This window comes from Pavona decussata, unplaced genomic scaffold (genome assembly GCF_977016875.1).
Source record: "Pavona decussata unplaced genomic scaffold, jaPavDecu1.1 SCAFFOLD_202, whole genome shotgun sequence".
Taxonomy (NCBI): Eukaryota; Metazoa; Cnidaria; class Anthozoa; order Scleractinia; family Agariciidae; genus Pavona; species Pavona decussata.
Window position 1 is genome coordinate 2,555,969 of NW_028145610.1, and position 23,769 is coordinate 2,579,737.

At 39.2% G+C, this 23,769-nt stretch overlaps 2 protein-coding genes across 7 annotated transcripts in view; both read right to left on the reverse strand.

The window, feature by feature from the left end:
- The window catches only part of LOC146461120 (3'-5' exoribonuclease HELZ2-like), a 48,006-nt gene extending 31,782 nt beyond the window's left edge, over positions 1-16,224 (reverse strand). For 2 of the 6 annotated variants that reach the window (XM_085087398.1, XM_085087396.1), the window contains exons 1-17: positions 16,038-16,224; positions 14,377-14,433; positions 11,781-11,817; positions 10,755-10,934; positions 9,872-9,908; positions 9,190-9,329; positions 8,723-8,785; positions 8,057-8,230; positions 7,622-7,658; positions 5,343-5,437; positions 4,817-4,903; positions 4,150-4,239; positions 3,306-3,383; positions 2,494-2,545; positions 2,353-2,388; positions 2,070-2,159; positions 31-1,203 (exon numbers count right to left, since the gene is read on the reverse strand). In XM_085087398.1, coding sequence (XP_084943524.1) covers positions 31-1,203; positions 2,070-2,159; positions 2,353-2,388; positions 2,494-2,545; positions 3,306-3,383; positions 4,150-4,239; positions 4,817-4,903; positions 5,343-5,437; positions 7,622-7,658; positions 8,057-8,230; positions 8,723-8,785; positions 9,190-9,329; positions 9,872-9,908; positions 10,755-10,934; positions 11,781-11,817; positions 14,377-14,420 — 2,413 coding nt within the window. In that variant the 5' untranslated portion in view covers positions 14,421-14,433; positions 16,038-16,224. Of the gene's footprint in view, positions 1-30; positions 1,204-2,069; positions 2,160-2,352; positions 2,389-2,493; positions 2,546-3,305; positions 3,384-4,149; positions 4,240-4,816; positions 4,904-5,342; positions 5,438-7,621; positions 7,659-8,056; positions 8,231-8,722; positions 8,786-9,189; positions 9,330-9,871; positions 9,909-10,754; positions 10,935-11,780; positions 11,818-14,376; positions 14,472-16,037 lie in introns of all 6 variants that reach the window. The other 4 variants (XM_085087399.1, XM_085087397.1, XM_085087401.1 and 1 more) reach the window with 4 other exon arrangements.
- A 2,166-nt stretch (positions 16,225-18,390) lies between these two features.
- Positions 18,391-23,769, reverse strand: part of LOC146461122 (3'-5' exoribonuclease HELZ2-like) — a 127,694-nt gene continuing 122,315 nt past the window's right edge. The window contains exons 44-45 of the mRNA XM_085087395.1: positions 20,651-20,818; positions 18,391-19,011 (exon numbers count right to left, since the gene is read on the reverse strand). Coding sequence (XP_084943521.1) covers positions 18,908-19,011; positions 20,651-20,818 — 272 coding nt within the window. The 3' untranslated portion in view covers positions 18,391-18,907. The remainder of the gene's footprint in view (positions 19,012-20,650; positions 20,819-23,769) is intronic.

Genomic DNA, 23,769 nt, shown 5'->3' on the forward strand with positions numbered 1-23,769 from the left:
TAATGAATGAAACGTGATTAATATACTCACCACCTTGCCGTTCCATTGTCCACATAGTTAATTCAACTTTTCCATGAGGAAAGGTACATGGTTCCTTTGGACAACGCATGTTAGCGGAGAAATGTCGGCAGACATCCAAAGTAACCTTTGGGTGAACCTTAAAAGCAGGGTATGGCCTTATTTCTTGCCAGTATCGCTTGATGTTGTTCCATAAAGCGTATTTCATCAGGCCACGATTTTCACAAGCTTTACAGGTCTTGAGTGTACAAATGCCCCGTAGAAAGTGGTCACACACAACAAAGACCCCCTCAGGAATCTTTCTAGAATCATTGAACTCCAGCGGTTGCCTAGCAAGAGGACTTTCTGACTTGTTGTTGGTTTTATAGTCCTCAGAAAGGGTGACTGGTTTGGAAGAGCTCTCACAACCTCCATGCTTTGTCGAACAAGAAAGGAACGAATCCGTGCTGCTGCCACTACTAAGAGCACCAGGCATCCCTTGAGAAGAGATCTCTTCAAGTCGCTCAGTGTTGATATTTTTTGACTCCTCCCTTTCAGACCTCTGCGAAGTTTCCTGGAGTAGCGGTTTCATAGGCGGCGCTCTTAGCCCGTTAGATTCTTCAAAATTATCGCCTGCAATGTCAAAAGTGTTTTGAGGACCTTGAGCTGACATTTGAGATGAAACGTTCCCCAAGACGGGAAATTCAGAACAACTGGAGAGGTCTGGAATTTCTTCTTTTCTACGGGTTGCACTAGCCTGTACTTCGAGAATAGGGAGGTGATGAATCTGCTGCAGTTGTGTTTTTGTGCTCCGCTTAGGGACTGGCTGGGCTGTTGCTGCTTCATTTGGGGATGGTAATTCTGTGGTCATAATGGCTCTTTGCGGTGGTTGATCTTGAAGCTGGCGATGAGGATCTGGTACATTTGTGATAGCTGCTGATTTGGCTGCCTGCCCATAAGAACGGCGAGAGTATTGCACCTTAATAAAGTCATCAGGAAGCGAGTCTTCATCTTCACCCACAACTGAGGCCCTAAAGGTAGACGATAAGTTAGAAAAAGGTGTATTGATGTCTCTGTTGGTAAAGTCGGAATACCCCAGGCTTATATCTGTGTCTCCAATGACAGAATCCGTTTCTTGAGATTCATCTTCATCAGCGCTTCCATCAGGAGAGGGAGAGTTGGTGTTAGGCAATGGTTTCTGATTGGCTGAAATACAAGAAGTTCACATTATAAATATATACGGCCATCGCGCGAGGTATTCACCAAAGAAGAGGAAGATCAAGAAAAACATGGCTTTGCAAATATTAAGAAGTGGACGGGACTTAAATCAGTTATAGTGGCAAGCATTGCGGATCGACGGGATTGGGCAGGCATTCTTGGGTCTCCAAAACTGGACCTACCGCCCCCGAAGGCTATAAAGAAATCATGTTGATTACGCTGAGTATGTTTTCACTCTTTATCAATACTTAAAAGAAGGGTGCCAAAAAGCGTTGAAGCTCTCGCTGTGATGACTGAAGCCTTTGCAGTTTGTGTCCATTAGCTGACCCTGATTTGACTGAAATATGTAGCACAATGGAATCCTCCCCAACAGATTATTGTGGAATGTTTGACGCTTTAAGTTAATCCCTATTATATAAAGCGTTTAATTCTTCCTGCAGATGCTTTAGAGCTTTAGTTTTAAAAGTAAAGGTGGCAAACTTCATTTAACTGAGTAAACATTTGCGGTTCATCTTTTGTATTTCTTTAAGTGACATTTGTAACTTCCCTTAATAACGTGAAGTAATTACCAAAATTTGGGAAAATGGCGTGTAACTGGGTGATCTGATCTTTGCCCAATAAGATGCGCGACTTGATGACTTCTTTTTTGCGGCGATAACTACTGCTGCAGCAAACAATTCAAAACACTTGGGAATCAATTGAAGACACATATGTTCCTTTCCGTACTCTCTCGGATTCAATGTTAGTTTTGACTCCTCTAAAATAGAATCGGCTTTGAGACCCAACTAGTGTGACCTGTAGAAATCACACAAGGAGTCTATTCAACTCCGGGTGGCCAAATCTTAATTCCTCACCTGAAGCACTTTTCGTTTTCTCCTGCGCCTTTTTCTTCTTCTTTTTCATTTTCTTCTGCTTGTTTTTCTTTCTCTTCTTTTCTATCTTGGCTGCAATTTAAAAAGAATGATCTCTAACAAAGCACGCACACTTTAAATTGGGCAACACGTGAATTCAAGCAATGTCTTCCATAACTGAGAAAAAAGAATGAATAGGCCTCTTGGCACGGTCCAGGGTACAGGTAAAAAAAAAAGGTCAAATAATAGAGCGACATTATATACAGTTGTAAAAGAAAAAACGTACCATTATCCTTAGGTGCGACGCTTTGCTCTTCAGTTGCTGTTAAAATAATTTTTGGTTCTGTTAAAAACGAAACTCTTTGGCAAGAAAATAACTTAATTAAGTGGATCTCAAAAAGCAACAAATGATTGGATAAATGTTTACCATTTTCTTCAAGAGAAACAAAGTTGTCTTCTCTTTCCTCTTCAATATCCTTCTGTAAATTAAATCACAGCATATAAGCTTTACCCACTTTGTCAGAAAGTTGTATTTCTACCAATTTGTGGGTTTGCCGTATTTTCAGTGGCTTCCGTAAATATACATATACTTAATATACATGGCCCAGTTGTTCAAAGAGCGGGTAACTTTAACCAGTGGATAAAATGTATTGGTTGGAGTACATTTTATCCGCTGGATAGCGATCTATCTACTGGAAAGCAGTATCCGCTCTTTGAACAACCGAACCAGCCCAGGTCAATATCTAGTCAGTCTTGATAGCAGAAATTGTCCTCCTACATCTTATAAACTGTTAAGTCTCACCTATATCTTTGATCGCCGTCCTCAACATCCCTTTCTCGTTGTTCAAAGAAAAAAATTGCTTGACTGACAAGAAGGTAGGTACGATGTAAACATCACCTAGCATATTTCTCTTTTAAAGCTGCTACATCCAGATATCCATTCTATATTTCCCAACTGAATCAAATTTTGTCTTTGGCCACGACTGGTGGATTTAGTGATGACGAGGCAGAACGGTTTGACTTATGAGAAATTCTACTTAATTGTTGTTTAAGTTATTTCGTGAGGGAAACATATTATTAACCCTTTCAATGGGGCTATTATTCTTTTTAGATTAGTATGCACTTGAGGATACTTTAGGAAGAGTCACATCAGCTTCCGACGCATCGCGTATCGATGACGTTAGGAAGTTTCCACTTTCTCAAGATTCAAGCGTACAAAAAAAATGAATAGTCCCATACCTTAGATGCAGAATTAGATGCACCTTGGTGGTTAGTCTTGTTCTTGTGCACTGTGGATGAACCCACTTGCAATTCATCCTACAGAGTTCAGAGATTTTATGGGAAACCAACAATTATTGATTACTGAAAATAAAGTGGATCCACTCTTCAGTGACCTCCCTCGTACATTGCCTAGTTCCTTGTACGGCCTTCTCCCGGGCTTTCACGATCAATTCGTTTCCAACCATGTAACCTGAATCGGATAGAGACGAACAAGAGAGGGAGGCCTTGCAACTAGGCGTCCTTAGACAGCATTTAAGGACGGTGCCTACTTTGTTACTGCGCATACGTTCTGTGCATCTCAAGATACTCTGGTTTCCTATGGGTGGCGCCTACTAATACTGGGATATTTTTGCGCGGTTTAAAACTATGTGGAGAAAGCAGAATTTAGCAAGTGCTTTCGGTATACAAAAAGAAAAATGGGGGTAACCATGCATTTTTCAGAGATAATAAACCTTTAATTTTGAAAAAAGAAAACGCCAAACATTGCTTTGAATTTTACTGCTTTTATCTCTAAAAAATGGGTAGTAACCCCCAATTTTCTTTTTGGACTCCAGTAGCCCATACTAAGATCTGCTTTTTCCGCATAGTCATTAACCGAGCAAAAATACGTCGGTATTAGTAGGCACCGTCCTTAACGGTTATTACTGGCGGCCGTTTTGTAAAGGTATAAGTGTGAGTTAATTTGAGTACGTAAACGGATCGGTGGTCAGGACAAAAGAACATGAACTGACGCTGCAAAAAGAGAGCTGCCATGGAATAACAATTAGAGTGTTTGAGTGAATGTCACAAGTGCTAGACGTACCTGAGAAAAGGCAGCCGTTTGTTGATCTCGACCTTCTGCTGACGAGTTTTCTATACCTACATCAGAATGCTGCTTTTCCACGGTGCTCTGCTTATAAAAAGAAACACTTGAGATTTGCAAGGATTGTCCGCTAAAACTGTGTTAACTTTTTAACTGGTGGTAGCCAATAAATATCTCAAACGTCTTTTAACGTCTGTAAATACTAAAAGCGTCTTTAGAAAAGCAATAAATTTTCATTTGCTTTTTATAAAAACAGCAAGACAAAACTACAAAAGTAACTTTAGCGGAGCAACACTTCTATTCGATTGTTCGGCTGTTGCTCGTAACAGATTAACACTTGTTATATACTTTGTCACCGCGTTTTGATATTTACCATCGCTTCAGTTTAAAAATTCCACACTTTTGGTTGTTGAAAGAACAAAATAACTAAGGGGGTGTGAAAATGTATTAAGGAACATACTCTGATCTATAGGCGGGAAAAGAAAAAGGTAAAGAGAATTCAAAATGTAAAGCTAGCTGTCCTATTTTGGATTCAAATCGGGAGGGAGGAGAGCGAGGGGGAGGCGGGGGGGGGGGGGGGGGAGAGGGGACTAGACAAGTTTTCATGGCTGTTGTGGAGAGGTCCCCGTTAGTTGGCCTAAAATAATATCACAAGTCCCAGAGGTACCTGAAGCAATACAGGCTGTTGATTGTGTCCTTTGGCTGACGCCGAGTTTGGTATTTCCGTATCAGGTTCTCGCTTTTCCGTTATGTTCTGATTACAAAAGTAAAAACACTTAAAATTAAGGATTGCCAATAATTGCTGATACCCGAGAATAGTTTCAGTATAAAAATGAGAAAGGTTTATTTACTTTTATGGAAACAAATCGCCATGAAAAGGAACAAGTACGACAACTTTGGAGCTTTTCTCAGTTTCATTGCTCGGCTATTGCTAATGAGAACTGAATCAAGTGGATCTTTCCAATCCTGACGGTAACGACACTGGTGTAAAACGCCTAAGTAGGTGGGGATTTGTGGATTTTGTCCTTTCATTTTGGAATTTCGTTGAAAAATTGATACACTAGATGTTCTGAAATTGGATAACTGATTTAAATATTTATTCCGTAATTTACAACAGTACAATTTTTTTGAAATGCTCTTACGATAGAAGCTAAAAATTCAATTGATGTAAAACGTTGTAAAATATATTTTACCATCTCTTGTTTTGTCCGTTCTGCTTTCTTCAAGCTTTGAGTAATTCGACGCATCATCGCGAGAGCTCTTTCGTTACCAGATTCAAAATATAAAACTAAAAAAAGAAACAAATGAACACACTAAACCCGTTTTTCATGACATTGCAGAAACATTGTTCGTCTGAGACAACGTTAATTGTCCTGACTATGTGTCAAGTAGATCGTCCTTACAAGGCCTGTGCAACACGGAAGCAGTCTTGGTTTCGTCTTTCAAGACGCACCGTTTTGAATCGGTCATTATTCCAGTCGGCGAACTGCGGCGCACGTAACAATGTAGACTAAACTCTGCTTACATGGATAGTTTGCCTCCCCTGACTGCAAAAGTGATCTATGATTTTGCCCGGTGAGGGTAAAAGGCGGCATGAGTTTGCGGAATGGCATGTGGCATGACCTGCGGCATGGCATAATTATGCGAAATACGATACTTGCAGAATGACTTAAAGAAATAAATTAAAAGGAGAGCGCGTCCTGTTTTCGCGCCAATTTTATAATTGTAGTTGTGGACTCCAAGCTGAATATTTAAAAACAACTAGACGACAGAAAGAGGATTAGAAAATACAAGTCAAGGGACTGAGTAAATTTAAGTTTCATGTTCGCTTTTCACCTTTTGACTTCCATGTAATTGACAAAGTTCAACTTGCGTACGTATCTCGCCGATAATGTATAAAGGTGAGAAAAAAAAGAACCTATTTCTGTCTTGAGTTTGTTACAAAATTTTTATTCGTTACAATAACCGTTAAATGTTCACAGCGTCTGACAAAGCAAAGGCCAAACGCATTTTTAAGTTCAATAACAGTTTCATACAAGAAAAGCGAAGAAACTTCCCAGCTTTTCCTGAAAGCTAACCTGGCCGGTTTGACAGCGAGCCGGAATAACTAACAAATACAATTTCCAAAAGCGGCAAAATTTGTTAAACATCGCATCGAGGAATATTTACCCCCTTAAATTAAAAAGATTGGCTATAAATATTCGTGATTTGAAACGGCGGGCGAAGAAAGTGCATTCGGTGGGTAGGTCACAGGTCAAGCTGTAAGTTGTAAGTTTCAGTGACCCGACCGGCTGGGGAGGGTAGCGGGGTATTTTTCCTTACGACCCACATATTTTATTAGGCGTTAACACGACTATAGCTCGTTATATCTATGAAATAAAATTCTGGGATAACAATGTGGAATTAGATAACAAATGCGATACGTGGTGGAAAAAAAAATTACCCGGCGGAGGTGCCGTGGCACCGGTGACTATAGACCACTACATAATGTTTCAGCACTTTAATACCCGAGCCGAGGTCTCACCCAAACTGACTCGGGAAAAGGTAACATATACTTTTGATATTACTTCGTTTTTTCTTTAACAAGACGTATATTAACATGATGAAGGGGATATTTTTTTTTCCACAAAAGGCGATTAACCATCTGCGAACGATCGTACGCGTCCGAGAGTAGGCCGCCCAAAGTCTACAATATTTTTCAAAATTACGGAGAAACCTCAGGCGTTCAATCAGCCAATCTTTAGCATGTGTTTAGGTATTAAAGGAACTATATACTAGAAAATGTTCTGCTTGCTCCCGTCCTTCTGAGGTAAGTCATTGTGATAAATGCAAAAAGTGTCCGAGAATAGGCACATGTACTCCTATTTCCTTGAATGTGAGAACAACAAACAGTATTCCAGTCATCGATTTCTTCACCCTCGCTTTTTCCTAACCACCGATCAGACATGTTCTATCCCAGCTGCAGGCTTGTATTTTCTCATCAGCCCATCTGTTGCATTTTCCGCAACATCGAAAAAGCTAATGCTCTTATATTAAAATTGGCGCCAAAAAGAGATGCACTTGTTTCTTTGAGTCATTCCGCAAGTATCGTATTTCGCATAATTTTGCCATGCCACATGCCATTTCGCAAACTCATGCCGCCTTTTACCCTAACAGGAAGTGCACGGCCAATCAAGCATAAAGAAAGAGAGAGAGAGAGAGAGAGAGAGAGAGAGAGAGAGAGAGAGAGAGAGAGAGAGAGAGAGAGAGACCACCGCAGTTACGTATGCAACATAAAACAACTGCTAATAAAAAAGAAAGCCTAAAAACCTTTCAGGTTTCAACGGGAATTCACGCCATGGATTCGAATCCCTTTGAAATGTTATTTTTCTAGGCTTTCTTTTTGAAGCTGCCTAAATTACGTACATAACTGCGATTTTATTCTTTCGCCCGCAGTTAAAACATATGGATTTCATAGATTTCACTTCCATACCCTTTGCGCAGTCATCTTTTGCTTCGCCGTGTCTTCCCTGAACGAATCGGAAACAAACAAAAAAAAAAAACAAATTTAGAAAACAAATTATCATCATTATCATCATCATCATCAGCATCATCATCATCATCATCATCATCATCATCATCATCATCATCATCATCATCATCGTAATCAACGATGTCCACCGATTAAAGTTGTACTATCAACTACTTACCCTGTACGATATCTAAAAAAAATAACCGTCAGCATTGCTAGCTTCTGTTAGGATACTCAAGGAAGCATTTTACGACATGGAAAATAAGGTACGTTGTGAGGTTTTCTTTGTCAACTTGTTATTCCCAGTTGTGGTAACAAAGTAAAGACTTGACCAATGTTTTTTTTGCATGTCGCCGAAGGTAAACAGTGGAGGGTATAAGTATGATAATATTTTACCAGGTTCAGCAGACATTCCGCCCTCCTAAGCAGAACTCCAGGAAGAAACTTAAAGTATAGTAACTCCAGTAACTCGCTGAAATATTCTAAAGCTGCTTCCATTTTGTTACGTCTCATCTCTTCGTCGGCAAATTCCAGCATTGTTATCACTACATCATGAACCAGTTCATCATCCTGTTAACAAAGAATACATTTGAAAGTTTTTACGTTCTTTCCAAACTTTATGGCTTTTGCCCATGCAAATTCCTGGTGCAGTAGAGAAGCTAAAGAAAAAAGAAGGCAAAAAAGGAAACACCGTTGTGTTCATCTACGCATGGCGTAACTTGGCACTACACCTTGATATCAGCTAATTTTTTTGAGGTGGCCAAACACAATTTCCGACCACTGGTACGTAATTCATCACTGTTTTCGAACATTCCACGCTTTGTGTTGCTTTGCAAGTGTAGTATCGTACTGTTAGGACTGGGCACTAGGCCTATTGTATGCTGGGACTCTGCAGGCCCCGTTAAGTTTGTTCGGTCGATGCCAGCATGGCAGCTTTTGTTGTACGATAGTTTCATGGACTATTAAAACAAGTTACACAAATAAATGCCTCTCGTGTAACATGAACTAATAAATAGCGCAGCGCACCCAAACTGTGGTTGACCAATTTTATTAGGAATTCACCTTTTTTATCTCTTCACTGAGCTTTTCCTTTACCTCTTGTAAGGCCGTCAGGGTCTTTTCACACTGAAAATCAATTCACGGGTAACAGTCAAATGGATAAATTTACTCTATTCGTGGCTCTCCCTTAAATGTTTCCTCCCTGGAGTCCTTTACTATAACGTGCCGAGAGTTCCAAAGAGTAACGGATGGGAAGGGGGTGGGGTCACAAGACTAGGAGCCTGTCTCCATGTAGTTTTAATTAAAACACTTTAAGGTTGAGCTCCATACAGGTAAACACTTTTCTGAGGTCAAAATTTAAATGATTTGAGATAAAAACAAGCGATAACAATGTCGAATGACGTTTCGACGACTCCGTGTCACTATTAAAATTTAAATGGAAACCACAATACTTGCTAAACAGGTAGGATTTGGTTTATTATTTTAGCATTTAGAATTGAACGTCAGATATTGCTTAGTGGATTACTTACATCTGGTCTCAAGTGTCTGCACAACACAGCATAAGGCAGTGCCTGAACATAATCTCCAAGACTTTCGATTGCTTTCATCTTGATGAAAAGTGATTTGATAACTAGGTTCAAGTTGTTGCTGCGTTTTGCAATTCCAATAGCTAACAAATAAAGAAAAGAACCACATCATTTCCGATTATTAAAATCAGCTTCGTACAATAACTTGCCCAGTGTAAATAACTACAACGCAGAAACACAAAAAGGGATTACAAAGAGGAGAATATAATTGTGAATATATAAAATAAACACAGAATCTAGAACGTTAGAAATGATATAGATCCTTTACAGGGTGGGTGACGTAATAGAAAGCTAGAGTTTATTGCCAAGAAAATATTGTATTGTAGCTGAAAGAAAATACAAAAAACCTATTCCCTTTTTTAGGGTAAAGGTAGATACGAGATATAAGAGTTACAAACTACCCAGCAGCATCAGGAAGACGTTCATAGATTGCAGACAGATTAAAATCAGGGGAAGGTAGCCTTTATAAAAATCGTGCTTCATGCCTTTTAACTTGTCTATGATTTGTACTTTTCAAAGGTTGCTTTTTATACATCAATATACAAGATGTTACTTAAATAATCATGCAACTGAAAGCTGATCGGATCATAAAAGGCACAGACATGTAATGTACTTAAAAAACTACCTGTTTCGCTGTCGTCAATAGCCTCAAAATATTTGCCCTGCGGGATAAGGAGGCACAGAAGTAGTTAGAACAGTTTGAACGGTTCATATCTCTCTTCAACGAAATGATAGTAGAAAATTTGCTGTTGCTCTTGCTACCTAATTGAGTGAGGGAGTGAGAGAAGCTAATGATAACAATTTTTGTCATAAAATTTGATCTGTGGGGCTGCGCTGGTCCATTGTTGCGGCAAAAAAGACTATTTTGATTGGTCCCCTAAGATGTCTGGAAGTTTTGGTACGGACAACCAATGCGGAGCGCCAGTGAGTCACTCTTACTTCACTGGCTTGTTTTAAGAAAAGTAAAGAGTTTCGTGTTTCAGTCGTAGGAACTTTTTCCTATACTTTCGAAGTGAGCAGCGATTGATATTTTAAAAATTAAATGTAATGCGCTTTCCATGCCCAACGCTAATGAGCCTGGAGAATATTAATAATACATGGTTACTTTGGAAAAAAGATGCTTTAATTTTTAGCTTTATCTTTTACTAGCTGTCATCGACCGCAAAATAATTCCTCCGATGCAAACATTATTGTAGAATAGTTCAGTGACATCTATAAATTCAAACTACAAAAAAAAAATCTTGAGAAAAACAACTGACCTTGTCTAAGCATGTTCAGGTTGGCTGAAAATCCGCGGCGTTAATTTAACTCGAAAATTATTTTGAGTGCTTATTTCATAGAAAAATAGAAACCTTTCATTACCTGGTCAGTTTCTTTCAAGTTATGGTAAAAAGTTTGAGATGTAACCCTCGGTTTTTCTTCTTCTTCCAAACTTGCACACTAGTACCCTATAAACTTTATAGAGGCTTCACCATCAATCCACAATAAACGGTATAAAAAAAGCTTACCAATTTGAACTGACATTCGGCTCTCCTACGAAAAAGATGCTCAGAATTGATAGCTACTTCTTCAAAGGAAGTAATTGGACATTTGAGCGCTATAGTATAGATTGCTTCAGCCTTGTGATATTCTTTCGCACGAAACTTGTCGTCACCAATCTTTTTAAGCTCTTCCACGTTTAGTACGCCCTGCAAATACGTATACAGAAAGCAGAAGTCATCAAGGAAATTCAAAAGAAATTAAAACGCGATCACTGGGGAAGTGAACAACCATGTTGGTTCCGAGCTGGATATTATCGACATATCGACCCAATTAAACGGTACGTGTACATTAGCGTTTACATTTCGCAAATACAATTCTGTAAGATATTTTAAACCGACGTTTCGGCAATGCCGATTGCTGAAACGTCGGTTTAAAATATCTTACAGCGTCAATTTTATAATATTGTGAATTCATATTTATTAACTACGCTGCGCAGTATTACGATCTTTCTTACATATAAGGAATGTTTAATGGCAGAGCACAAAGGAACAGCGATGTTTCCTTTAAGGCTGGTTTCCATATGATCGCAGATCGCAATAAGCGTCTGCGATCATATGGAAACCAGCCTTTACTTTCACCAAATTTTTTCTTCACATGCCCATAACAAGCACTGTACTATGACTTATAAAGGCTTGTTGAAACGGTTCCAACATTTGACCAACATTCGTTCAACAAAAGTTGTACAGATGTAGGTCAAATAGTGTTCAAACGTTTCCAACGCAATTCAAGATTTTCAAGAATAGAGGATGTTGAATCGATGTTGAATGAAAGTTTGAACCAATTTAAACTTGATTCAGCAAGCTTGGCAACAAGCTTTCAAAATTTTTATGTTGAAACGACAGACCTGTTTTAACGTCCCTGACATTTGGTTCAACAAACTGTTGAACGCATTGAAGCAAATGTTGAAACCGTTTAAACGGGCCTTAAGTCACTGATTTCAGTATGAATCAGTTTAAAAAAAAAAAAATCAACATGAGATCGCTGATCCTTACCATGAATGACAGCATCATTAAGTGCGCAATTTCTGAACTATAAATTCAAAGGAAAGGAATTAAAACACAAATTAAAAACAGCAGCGTTCTTTAGCTAGAGAGTTTATCTGCGGAACGAAGACGGCAGTAACATTTACCAGTAAGTGGAGGCGTTAAATCCGAAATTAAAAAAAAAAAAAAAAGAAAATTGCCTATTTTGTTAAACATGCAGCAGACAGTCGTCCTCCACTACAATATAAAATAATTTCCATTTCTTTAAATGTTCTTCTGATCTAAGGTACACTTAGAAGCTATTGGCTTGTTTACCAAGGGCAATTCCCAGTTTTATGTGAAGGCTCATTTTGCTTCTGAGACCTTCAAATGATCCATGCAGGAACTATTTTTTTAAGAACTAAACTTGCATGAATTAAAGTAGTAATATTCCTTGTCTGCGGCGCGACCAAAATTATTTCTGAGGATCTCGGCTTTATTAGTCCGTTTTTATACCATGAACCTCTATCGTGGCATTTTAGTTTTGCAGTTTCTTAACCGAGTAACTGATTTTTCGTGTGAATGCTTTCTGCACCAATTGTACACTAAGAGGTCACTTAAAGTCATCAATGGTCATATAAAATGGCGTTTGGATTGCTCCAATCATTGAAAAAATTGTTCAGTTTAATTTTAAAAGATACATTTTAAGTGCTATGCAATACCGAGCAGAAACTCGCTATCTGCAACGCTACTGCAACGGAGAGATCAAATTTGACAGCCATGTCAATGAACGATCGAGTAGCTCAGGACGGGAAAGGAGAAAATTTCTTCTAGAACAACAAGCTTTACTACCTAATTACATCCATTTTGAAATCACTGGTGATCCTTGGAATCTGATTGGTCCAAAATGATGCAATTTATTCCCAAATTGCACCATTTTTTGCTCTAAATTGCATCCTTTCTTTAGCCCATCAAAATGGAAATGAAGTAACACAAATAGAATATTAATATTGACAATGATACTCTGTGATTTCGAAATGGATGTAGTTAAGTGGTAATTAAACTTCGTGTTGTGCAATTTTGGTCTGAAATCATACTTGTGATTTCAAATCAAACTCGCATTGCGCGCTCGTTTGATTTTGAAATCACGCGTATGATTTCAGACCAAATTGCACTCCACTCAGTTCAATTACCAATATAAATTAAAAAGTTAAACTTTATTTACAACATAATATATTAATAAAAAAGAGGTTACAATTAAGTCAGAATAACTGAAAAGCTAATCGAGCTGAGTAAAACTAAATAATGTTTAAATAAAGCTTGAGCAAAACAATTGATTAATCACTAAAAAAAGATGAAAAGAATAAATAAAATAAATACAGTCGAACCTCCACTAACGGCCACCTCTCCACAACGGCCACCTCTCTACAACGGCTACATTTTTTTGTCCCGGCGGACAGTCCATACATTAGCTCTTGTTTAAACCTCTCTACAACGGCCACCTCTCTACAACGGCAACGGCCACTAAAGTGCGTCCCCAACTGCCAAAATAACCTCTCGACAACGGCCAGTACAGTTCTTTTTTGTAAAAACCATTTTTTATAAACATGCAGTAATCGACATTTGTCTTCGGAACATTACGTTTCTGTATCCATTTTAATGATATACGTATTTTGATTGTGTTCCATTTTTATGCTGCAGTAAGCATAAATTGTCTACAATAATATAGCGAATATTGCGAACCTTGCTCGTTTCGTCTGTTAACATTTTGATTCAAAACATTATTTACGTTTTATTGTGTATTTTATCTATATATATATATATATGTTATTTAAGATTGGATTGCCATTATAGCATGAACTTGGCACAATAAACATGTTGTACTTCCCGAAAAAAAAGGTGTCATATTACACCCCTACCTCCCCATAACGGCCACCTCTCCACAACGGCCACTTTCTTCTGTCCCCAAGGTGGCCGTTGTGGAGAGATTCAACTGTAAATAAGTACCAGTTGAAAACTCATGAACCCTTGATCCCTACTCTATTTCACACGGCAAACAAATATCAAAGCTACCGATAGCTGAACCTTTCTTTTCGTTTTAAAATCCATCGAAATGTCTTGACCTTTGTTTAACTAAATTCTTCTAAAAGCTTTGAATTGAACTAGGTTTCCAACTATTGCCTCTGTACTGGCGACAGTCTTGTAGTCAATTAGGTTGCAACTATCGACAAATGGCATAAACAGTAACAGCATTTCCTGCTTTGATACAAACAACTCAAAAGATTTTACAATTAATCCTCCCATCCACATTCTCATGAGAAGTAGAACTACGTCCAACACCATGGTCAACAGCACGGCGGAAAAGTGCAACGGATTTTGATAAATAGAATATGAATGCTAACACTTTTAGATTTCATCCACAGACTCAAAAGCTAGAGTAACGTCTTATTTAATTCAACACAAGTAACAAGACTGTATAATTAAGTTCTGTTCGCTAGCTTTCATTTAGATGATAGCAGGTTGAGACTCATGCGCAGGATTAAAAGCAAAATAAGAACATAAACTATTTTTAGAAAGGATTTTCGCGGAAAGTGTTTTATAACAAAGTAATAAGGCGAGCGCTCACCTTTCCTCCTCGTCCATCCAGGATCTTGCTCCACCTTCCGCCATTGCTAATTTCAGACTGAAATAATTCAAAGCGATACATCAGCGAGAAAAGAACTGAAACACAAAACAAGATTTAATTAAATAACTCTCAAAACTGCAACTGGACAGATTAGGGTGGTAGAAAATCGTAAAGCTTTGAATGGAAGGTAATGCATATCTTAAATAATAAAAATACGTCGAGTTGACAGACCAAAGCTAGTAATTTATTGTGTGCTGATGATTATTCTGTATCATTGAATAATTTAGTTCACTTAGCCCTGAAAGGTCACCTAATGGTTCAATTTCAAAAGTTATATTAGTAAGAACGATTGTTCAATTGATTGATGGCTGCCCGTCTGAGGAGCTTTGAAGGTATCAATCTGCATATAAAAATAGCCCAACGAAATCAAGTGGCTTAGAAATGTAAGCATATGACCATGCATTTATCTGATATAACAGTCCTTAATTATTGACCATCATTTCTAGAATTGAAACACGAACGTCTATTTAAGAATCAACAACACAAACCATGCACACCTTGGTTTCTTCAGAGATTAATCTTACAGACCGTCTATTATATTTAGTCTAATAATGTCTATGCCGATTGAAGAGGGCGATTGTCGCCGCAAAGTGTAATCACAAAAGCGCTAAAATTGCGAGAATCCTTGAGGCCCTTAAGATGCAAACATAGGATATTTCTTCAAACTGAACATTGCCGGGGTAACAGCTCCCGGACGATTTTCAACGCATCATCTAATGCTAATGGATCAATACCGTAACTCGAGTTGTTGTGTCTCCGTTGGACCTTATAAAGTGTCGTGTTCAAACTTGTCGGTAAAATCGTGATGTGTAACAGCATCTTATGGCTTTAGATGGAAAGCAGGCTTAACGTAAGCGGCCCTTCGAGGACGAAACTCACGGTTCCTTCTCGAAAGATTTCACCTCTTGTTGATGTAAAAAAAGAATACAGTATGAGTGGCTGGACTGGACGTTGACCAAAGTTCAATCTCGCTTTCGTCCAACTCTCTATTGTCGACCTCCGGCATTCTCCTTTAATTGTTATGTGTCCCTTATTTATCTATTGATTATTCTTTGCCACCAAAGTGTTAGTGCAGTAAGATTATAAATTATTTCAATAAAGGTAATGGCAAAGTTATTCTGGCCGATATTGTTGAACTCATGATGCTTTGGTTTCGAGGTTTTGCATTTGACGATTTCCTGTGTCAGTGGTTGCCTCGTCTGTGCTGGTGCTTGCGTCGTGCTTGGTTTCAATGGTTTCAAATTCGATCAATTTCTCTCGACGGAACAATTCTCTGTAGCGTGAATCTCAAACCGGAATTGAATAGGATATACACTTGTAATCTCTTCAGAAACGATTTGGAGATTTAAAGCGCATTGTTGTACCCGGTGACAGTTCTTAAAATGTTCATCCATAACTGCATGCCTTATTTTTAACATCCGCCTGGTAATTTGAAAGACTAGCCAGCTTTATTTTTAGAAAACGGACAATAACCGAATTTAGTACTTCAAGTAAAACATTTTCTCTTCGATGAAATTTAGAAACAACATGCCTGACCCTGTACACGAAACATCGGCATTTCAATAGCATATGCTGCAGTCAAATAAGATTTACTTACATACCTTACACTGGTGAAGATTTCCCCTCGTACTCGCACAACACGAGTTTATACGTGTCTATTATGAATTACATGACTTTTCTTTCCAACGAAGCAATCTGTCTTTAGCTACTCGCATCAGCTAACAAACAAAATAAAAAATATTTTATTCAAATTACCTTTGATAACCCTTAATTTCCGCTTCCATGAAAAAGCTTTCATTTCCGGTTGTTTTCTCGGAAACCGTCGGATGACATAACTGGAGAGTGCGTCTGAACCTGTCACAACATGACTCCGTGAACAGCTGTTGACACTAGAAGCAAGGCCTTCATCGTCAGATAAAATTAGCCTTAGACTTCGTGAAGAGCGAAGCCTGGGGAGAGACCCAAACAAAATGGCAGCCACACGATCAAGCTTGTTTGAAACCGAAGAAACAGTATTTGAAAGAAATTGTTTGGTAGAATCATTCATTGATTGGGAGAGTGATTGTTTTGAGCTTGTACTGACTACGACTAATGTCAGAAGTCCGTCGCTGGTGTGAACGGTGAAAACGATGCTCCTACAAGAATAGTTCGTGTTTTGTTCCACTAGAATAAACCTGTACACGGTGTCGGACGCTACCTTGGTTGGGGGGGCCAAACACGGCTAAAAGTTTCAGTAAATCGTGGGGATTTTGGCTGACTTTGATTACTCCGCTTAACACCGACGTACTTTCAAAAATAAAAGAATGGTTATTCTATATCTCCGCTACATCAGTCAGATTAGATGAAAAAATTAAAACATTTTAGACACATGTTACGACGTTCGTGTTACGACGTTCGTTAATTACCACCTTTAAGTTTTGCCACGTTTGCCGCTCATGCAACCAAAATTGCGTCAGAAACGGTGAAAATAGCTGAATTCATATTAGAGACGGAAAATCGTCTGAGACGGGAAACTCATCACAAGACGGAAAACTCATCAAATGTGAATCCGGTGTGTGACGAGTTTCCCGTCTCAATTTATCCGTCTAACCTTCCCGGCCAAACCGACAAAAAAGTTGGACGAGAAACTCGTCAGCGACGAAAATCCGTCCTAAATTCCTATTAGACGTGAAAATCGCGACGGGATTTCTGTGTGTCGTAGGATTTAAGACTGGACCGAGAGATCCCCCAAGTGCTTCTGGGATAGAAAATCCAACATGGCGTCGAAGCTGAATTTCACATTTCTCGGAAAACTAACACGGTTAACCGTCCTTTAAATTCACACTAGTCGGGTTTTTGTGAGACGAAATTCCGTCCGAGAGGAGTTTTCCGTCTTCTAATATGAATTTAATGTCTATCAGCTACTGCAAGGGCAAGGCACAGAATGGAACAGGCAACGAGTGTACTTACGATCGTGTCCTAAATAGGTAAACTTGAACTTTAAAATCCGTTTATCTGCACTGTGTTGTATCAACAGTCCAGTTCACACGGCCTTCTCTAGGATCGCAACGCCTTATGGGGCATTCACGTGCGGAAACTTGGAATGTCGTCCGACTGACTGCACTGACAGCTTACCTGCGCATGATCCAGACAGAGTAACTGCGGAGCGATTGTCTTGGCAATGGAGCTAAATATATTGAGCAACGAAGCTGCAAGCTGCTCGTCTCCTACCCATTCCACTCGTTTTAAATAGATGCTGAAGACGGGAAATTTATCAAACTTCTTATCAACTCTGAGATAGCCTGGACGAGTTGTAGCAGTCCTATTTGTGTGCTGCCAGAGAAATCAAATGTAGATGTGGGTAGCTAAAAGTGACCTGGCTCGGCTTCACTTCGCACGTTGGACTCAGACCATTTAGAATTTCTTAAGTGCTATTTTCGTGAAATTTAGTGAAAAATGTGTATAGAAATAGTAAGGGCCTGTTAAGGGCCCGAAATGAGAACGCCGTATTTAGAGATCACGAGATGGTTGTGAATAACTAGGAAATTTCACGTTGGAATGCTGTGGCTGACTTTTCAGGTCCGCTAGGCTACGCTATCAGAGCAATTGATTGGCTCCCCTTTTCTCTTTATGCACAGTGGGTTTGCTCTTTACGGCACCTTGCCAGTTTTCTTTCATCTTGTTTTTGGTCAATATGGCACAAATTTCCATTAACGCAGATGTGGCTGTGTAAGACCACAGTGGCTTTGTAAAACTAAAAGGCAATAAATAAGTTTATTCGCTGAAGGATATTTTGTCTATCCCCACCCTGCTTGTTGCGACAGTATCATGATATTTCAAATTCTCTGTTCATTTTTAATAGTCAGGTGCTATGACGCTGGCAAACCCTTGAATCGTTTTGCGGTCCTTTGCCACTAATTCACTTTGTCATTATGGCACGGTCTTTTGGAAACTTTTCGTCACAACGTCAAATGCGGAACAATTAATTTTATTGAAGATATTACAACTTATTATAACCAACAAAGTAAGTTTATGCAAAAATTGACATTGGATGTACGTTGCATATAATTGAGGTTCAATGGCATTAAATTTTACTACCCTACCACTTCTACAATTTAATATAGTTTTGCATTTACGGCTTTAAAAAACTGCATGTTCCTTTAAAAACTGTAATTCGTTCTACTGGGCCTGGATATCGTAGCAACTGGGAGTCTGATTAAAAAAATCAAAAGTTGTCATAGTCATATTTACACGAAAATCATATCGACATAATTTATCCGAAAAAACCAAGTCCAGGAAGGATATATTGACGCTAAATCGTATACTACTCTAGGTTAATCCATGCCCACGATTTGTCTTATAAAAATGCTATAGTGAGCTAAACGTCACAAATATTACGTGTCCTCGTTTTCAGAATGAGTAATCGATTCTGTGAGAAATATGGTATAGGTTAATACAATTAGAGAACTGGTAGAGATGTGGAGACTTCAGTTCATGGTACAGGCCAGTGATCACTTTCCACGAGGCATGACTTTTTCTGGTAGTGCTCAATGAGATTGCTCCACATTTCATAAACACCAAGCAAATTCTTGTTGCCTGAAAGAAAGAAAAACAAAAAGAGTTAGGAAACTCGCATGGCTGCCTTAGTTTCAAAACTTTGCTCGAGCCATCCTGGATTTCACCGATGGAAAGACCTTGGGGACGAGGTGCAATGTTTGTTAATCGTTTCAATGACAAAGAACACATGCGTGGAATCAGGATCATTCCCAAGACGTCGAGTTACTGCAAGTGTTGTAACACGTTAATTGTGAGCTTACGTAGTACGATGGCCGACGTTATGTAGGAGAACGGCAAGTTGTCCTTGTCCCGACCAACGCCACAGCTAAATTTACAGGATTCCTTGTTGTAACTTGGCCATCTTTCGTTAATTTCGTGTGCTGATCGCGAATATCGTGTTAAACGTAAAATCAGTATGGTGCAACAGTGGTCAAACTACAATTTTTGCCTTCTTTTTTCCTCAGCCGTCCTGCTCCATTAAGGGTGACTTTCTCGAAGATCCTATTCAATCTTCATCAAAAAAATAGATTTCCCTGTTAACTCTTCCATGGAAATCTGTTGACAAGTAGGTAGCAAGTATGAAATACGAATGGAGAAATTTAACTTCCTTAAAATTTTCTGATTCGAACTATTCGCACCCCGGGCTGTGTCCACTCACCACGGCAGTGACGAGATCGTGAATTTTGCGAGACTTGCAGCTGTTAGTTCTGGAGAATACAGATTATTCAAAACCTCCTTATTCGTTAGTTATAAACGATGATCCTTCACGTTTGTAATATTTTGAATTGCAATCATAAGCTTTAATTGCTGTAATAATAGGCACAAATTTTATCTTCTTTGAGCACTTATCACATAGTGCGATTAAGCTCAATTTCAGAGGAATAAATTGCAGAAGTGGGTCATCCTCACTGGCTCATCTACATATCAGTGCAAATTTCCATCCATCGTCTGAGCAAATCTGTTAAGACGTTTGTTGGTAATTCAATTTATGTTCCATAAGTGAGAGGCGCAAGTTGTGACATTCGACTAACACGGCCATATTTCCATCGCACATGTCATCAACGAATGTTAGCAACAAACCAAGAAGCAGCCTGGGGGCAATTTCTCGAAAGTCCCTTTAACTTATCGGGCCCGATAAGTGTCTTTGGTGATAAATGTTTCTTAACAGAAGTAAATTTAATGAGATTTTGACGAAGGGCTAGCTAGTGCTCGAAAGGTCATCTCCAAATTACATTATCAACTCAGTCCATAAAACCAAATATTCGAGTAAACATTATCTTACATTTCTGGGTCCAGATCCGCAAGGCCCTCCTAAGCTATAAGTTTTCTCCTAGGCACTGTTTCTTGAAGAGGCTATTGTTGAGAAATGATACTCAAGAGAAATCTTAAAAGGAGCCTCACGAATCAGGGGCCAGATTCACGAAGCCCTCCTAAGTTAAGATGCATTCTAGTAAGTATTGCTTCTGGACAAAAGCCCATTTTTATTTCAACAATATACACTTAATCTATGGTTCCGTGGGAGACAGTTAGTTTTGTTTTCCCGAGTGTCCTGATGTTTCCTGGTGTTTCCTGCACTGCCTAGTGACCTGATTGTGGACATAAAAGGGATTGACATGTTGGCCCTCGATGGAGGACCGCTGTCATGTAATTCTCTATGTACTCATCGTATCTATCTTACCAATGATACACAGTCCTCGCTTTGCTCTCGTCAGGGCGACATTGATTTGGTGCTCGTCCGTCACAAATCCAAGTTTCTCTGCCAGCCACCCGCGACTGGGCTCGTGGTCGATTTGGGACAGTGGCAACGACCGAACCAGCGATATGATCACAAAATCACTTTCACTGCCTGTGTTGAGATATTATGCATTAAAACTGTAAATGGCTTGAACCATCATAATATATTGGTCAACCTACGTATGACATTATGCATCAGTTAATTCTTTGTTCTACTGTGCTGTTACAGTAGTTCTACCATTCCTAATTAATATTTTTGGAAGAGTATTATCCTCTCAATTAAACGAATACTTCGATGCTGTGATTTTTCAATTTACTTCGGCCTAAAGGATGCACTATAACTGTGAGTCTGCTCTTTTGGCTTTGGTCGAGGGCTGGGAGAAGAGTTTGGATGACAAGGAAACTGTTGCTACTATGTCTCTATCTATAAAAAGCCTTTAATGGCTCTCCTACCCTGTGATTACCTATTAGGGAGATATCAACATATCAAACTCGGCAATACGTATTCCTCATGGCTTCCCGTCTTTAAATGACAAGGAAACTGTTGCTACTATGTCTCTATCTATAAAAAGCCTTTAATGGCTCTCCTACCCTGTGATTACCTATTAGGGAGATATCAACATATCAAACTCGGCAATACGTATTCCTCATGGCTTCCCGTCTTCAAAGGTGTTCCCCAGGGATCGGTACTTGGACCGCTATTTTTTAACATCTTCTTCAGCGAATTTATTTTATGTTATTAAACATGTATCGGCAAATTCGTATGCCGATGATGTGCAACTTTACAACTCTGCCGAGGACCCTGTCATTTTGGAATCAAGGGTTATACAGGATGATCTTGGCTTGATGGTTAATATTTCGATTTCTTTTGAATGTTTTCAGGAGTCATTAAAGCCCAGACACACTTTTTAGCACAACAAGCAGGAAAAAAGGGAGAGTAAAGTCATTAAAAGAAAACACCCCGATAGACTGGATAGAGGTAAGGCTGTTTTTCATGAGGAGATATATAACCATAAGCATAAGCAAGAAACAAGAAGCATGAATAATAACGCTCGATATGACAGATCCGTACAGACTCTTAAATGCCCCGAGAACAATAGGCATTCTGCGCGATAAGGACGTTGGGCAAGAAGTAAGGGCATTTTACAAGAAGCTAAGGACATTTGACTTTTTTAACCTAAAGACCAGCTGTAAAAGTAACTACTGTCCATCACAGGGATTATTCAATTTTGCATCATATTTTTAAATTTGGGTTGTATCATAATTTAGTTATATCAACTTGGGATTGTATATATACATTTTTACTTTTTTACACTATTCACGTGAGTAGGTAAGCATTTATATCTTTTTAGTTATGATTATATTTTAATATTCTTAGATATGCTTCATTTCCATTTTCATTTTTTTATATATTTACTTAAATTTGTTTCTATTGTGGTTCTTTGTAAGTTAAGTTACTCCTACCTATTGTCATGCGTTTTACACATGAGCCTCTGGCTCGGGTACAGAGGGAAACCTTATGCCACGCTTTAACATTAATAAAATGATTGATTGATTGATTGATTGTTTCACACATTGATTGTTTGATTGTTTGAGAGCTCTAGCTACATAATCATAAGGACGGACGCACGCGCAGAAAACCATTTCTTGACGGAATTCTCGATACCAGCTCCCCTCAGTCTTAGGCATGATGACGCACGAATCGAAACGGTTGACTGCCTTGTGCTTGTCCTTATGTCGCCCCCGTTCTCATGAGTGAAAACTGTGACATATAAGCATAAGCGCTATCGTTCTCCTTGTGCTTATGCTTATGTCAGTCGCAGGTGCTTTCACTTGCTTAAGCGGCGTTTGTCATTAGCGGAGCTTGCCCTCGCGCCGTAGGCGCGCGGCGGAGCCCCATAGCTAAGAGATTTTGGTAAACCCATCAGTGCGAGAAATTTTGGTTTGGTTATGACGTCACTTCCGTCCGACCGACCGACCGACCGCCCGTACGTACGCTTTCTCCATGTAAGCCAACATGAAATGAGACACTTAAACCTTGTGCTGCAAATCAGGTTTTTTTCGGCGGGAAAATGCATGGCCAACTGCGCTGCCGGCCGCGTTTGTTTGGCAGGAAATTGCATCGCCAACTGCGTTTGAGAAAAAAAACAATAATAGTTTTGGAGACGACGTGCACGACAGAACACAAACTCAATTTATGAATAATTCTACAAACATGTAAAGCAAAGAAAGGGAGATGGAAAGAGATCGAGAAAACAGGCGACGAAGAAGCGAAGTTCGACGTCAAAGAGAGCGATTGAGAGCGGTAGCAAACAGACGAAACATGAGTGACGAACAAAGAGAGAAAGTACGGGAAAGGGTGACAAAAAAACCCGTGTTGCAGCACAGTGTTTGAGAGTCTCATTTCACTTTGGCTTACATAGATGAGCGTTTGTGATGTAACCCGGGTTGTTTTTCGGCGGGAAAATGTATGGCCAAGTGCGCTGCCGGCCGCGTTTGTTTGGCGGTAGGTTACATCGCCAACTGCGTTTGAGAAAAAAAAAACAAAACAAAATAATTTTGAAGACGGCAAGATACAAAGTCAATCTTCATATGTGGCCAACAACAGGAGAAAGAGGAAGGAAACTAGCGGCGGGATAAACAAATCGACTGGCACATCATCAGAATCTTGAAGTGAAATCATTTTACTCCGATCCGGCGTGACTAAACGTTGGATTTTTCCTCTTGAAGTGAAACGTTTCGCTCACTAAACGTTGTAAAAGGAACGGAAAAATCAGCAATGGAATAAAGGGATTGGTTATTCTCAGAAGAGGCGAGTACATTCATGCAATTTTGTTGACAAAACTTTGCTAGTTTGCTGGTTTGCAAGATATTGTTTTCTTGCAGTTTTGACACGCTGTTCAACTTAAGCTTAAGCTAATACTGCTAACTTCAGAACAGTATTTTGAGCTCAGTTTTTCGGTCCATGTTGATTATTTCCCTTGGAGTTTTATTTTCTGATCTCGTCCAATTTTGCCGTCAAACAGCGGGAGAAAGAGTTAGGCGGATCGCGGCGGGAGAAAT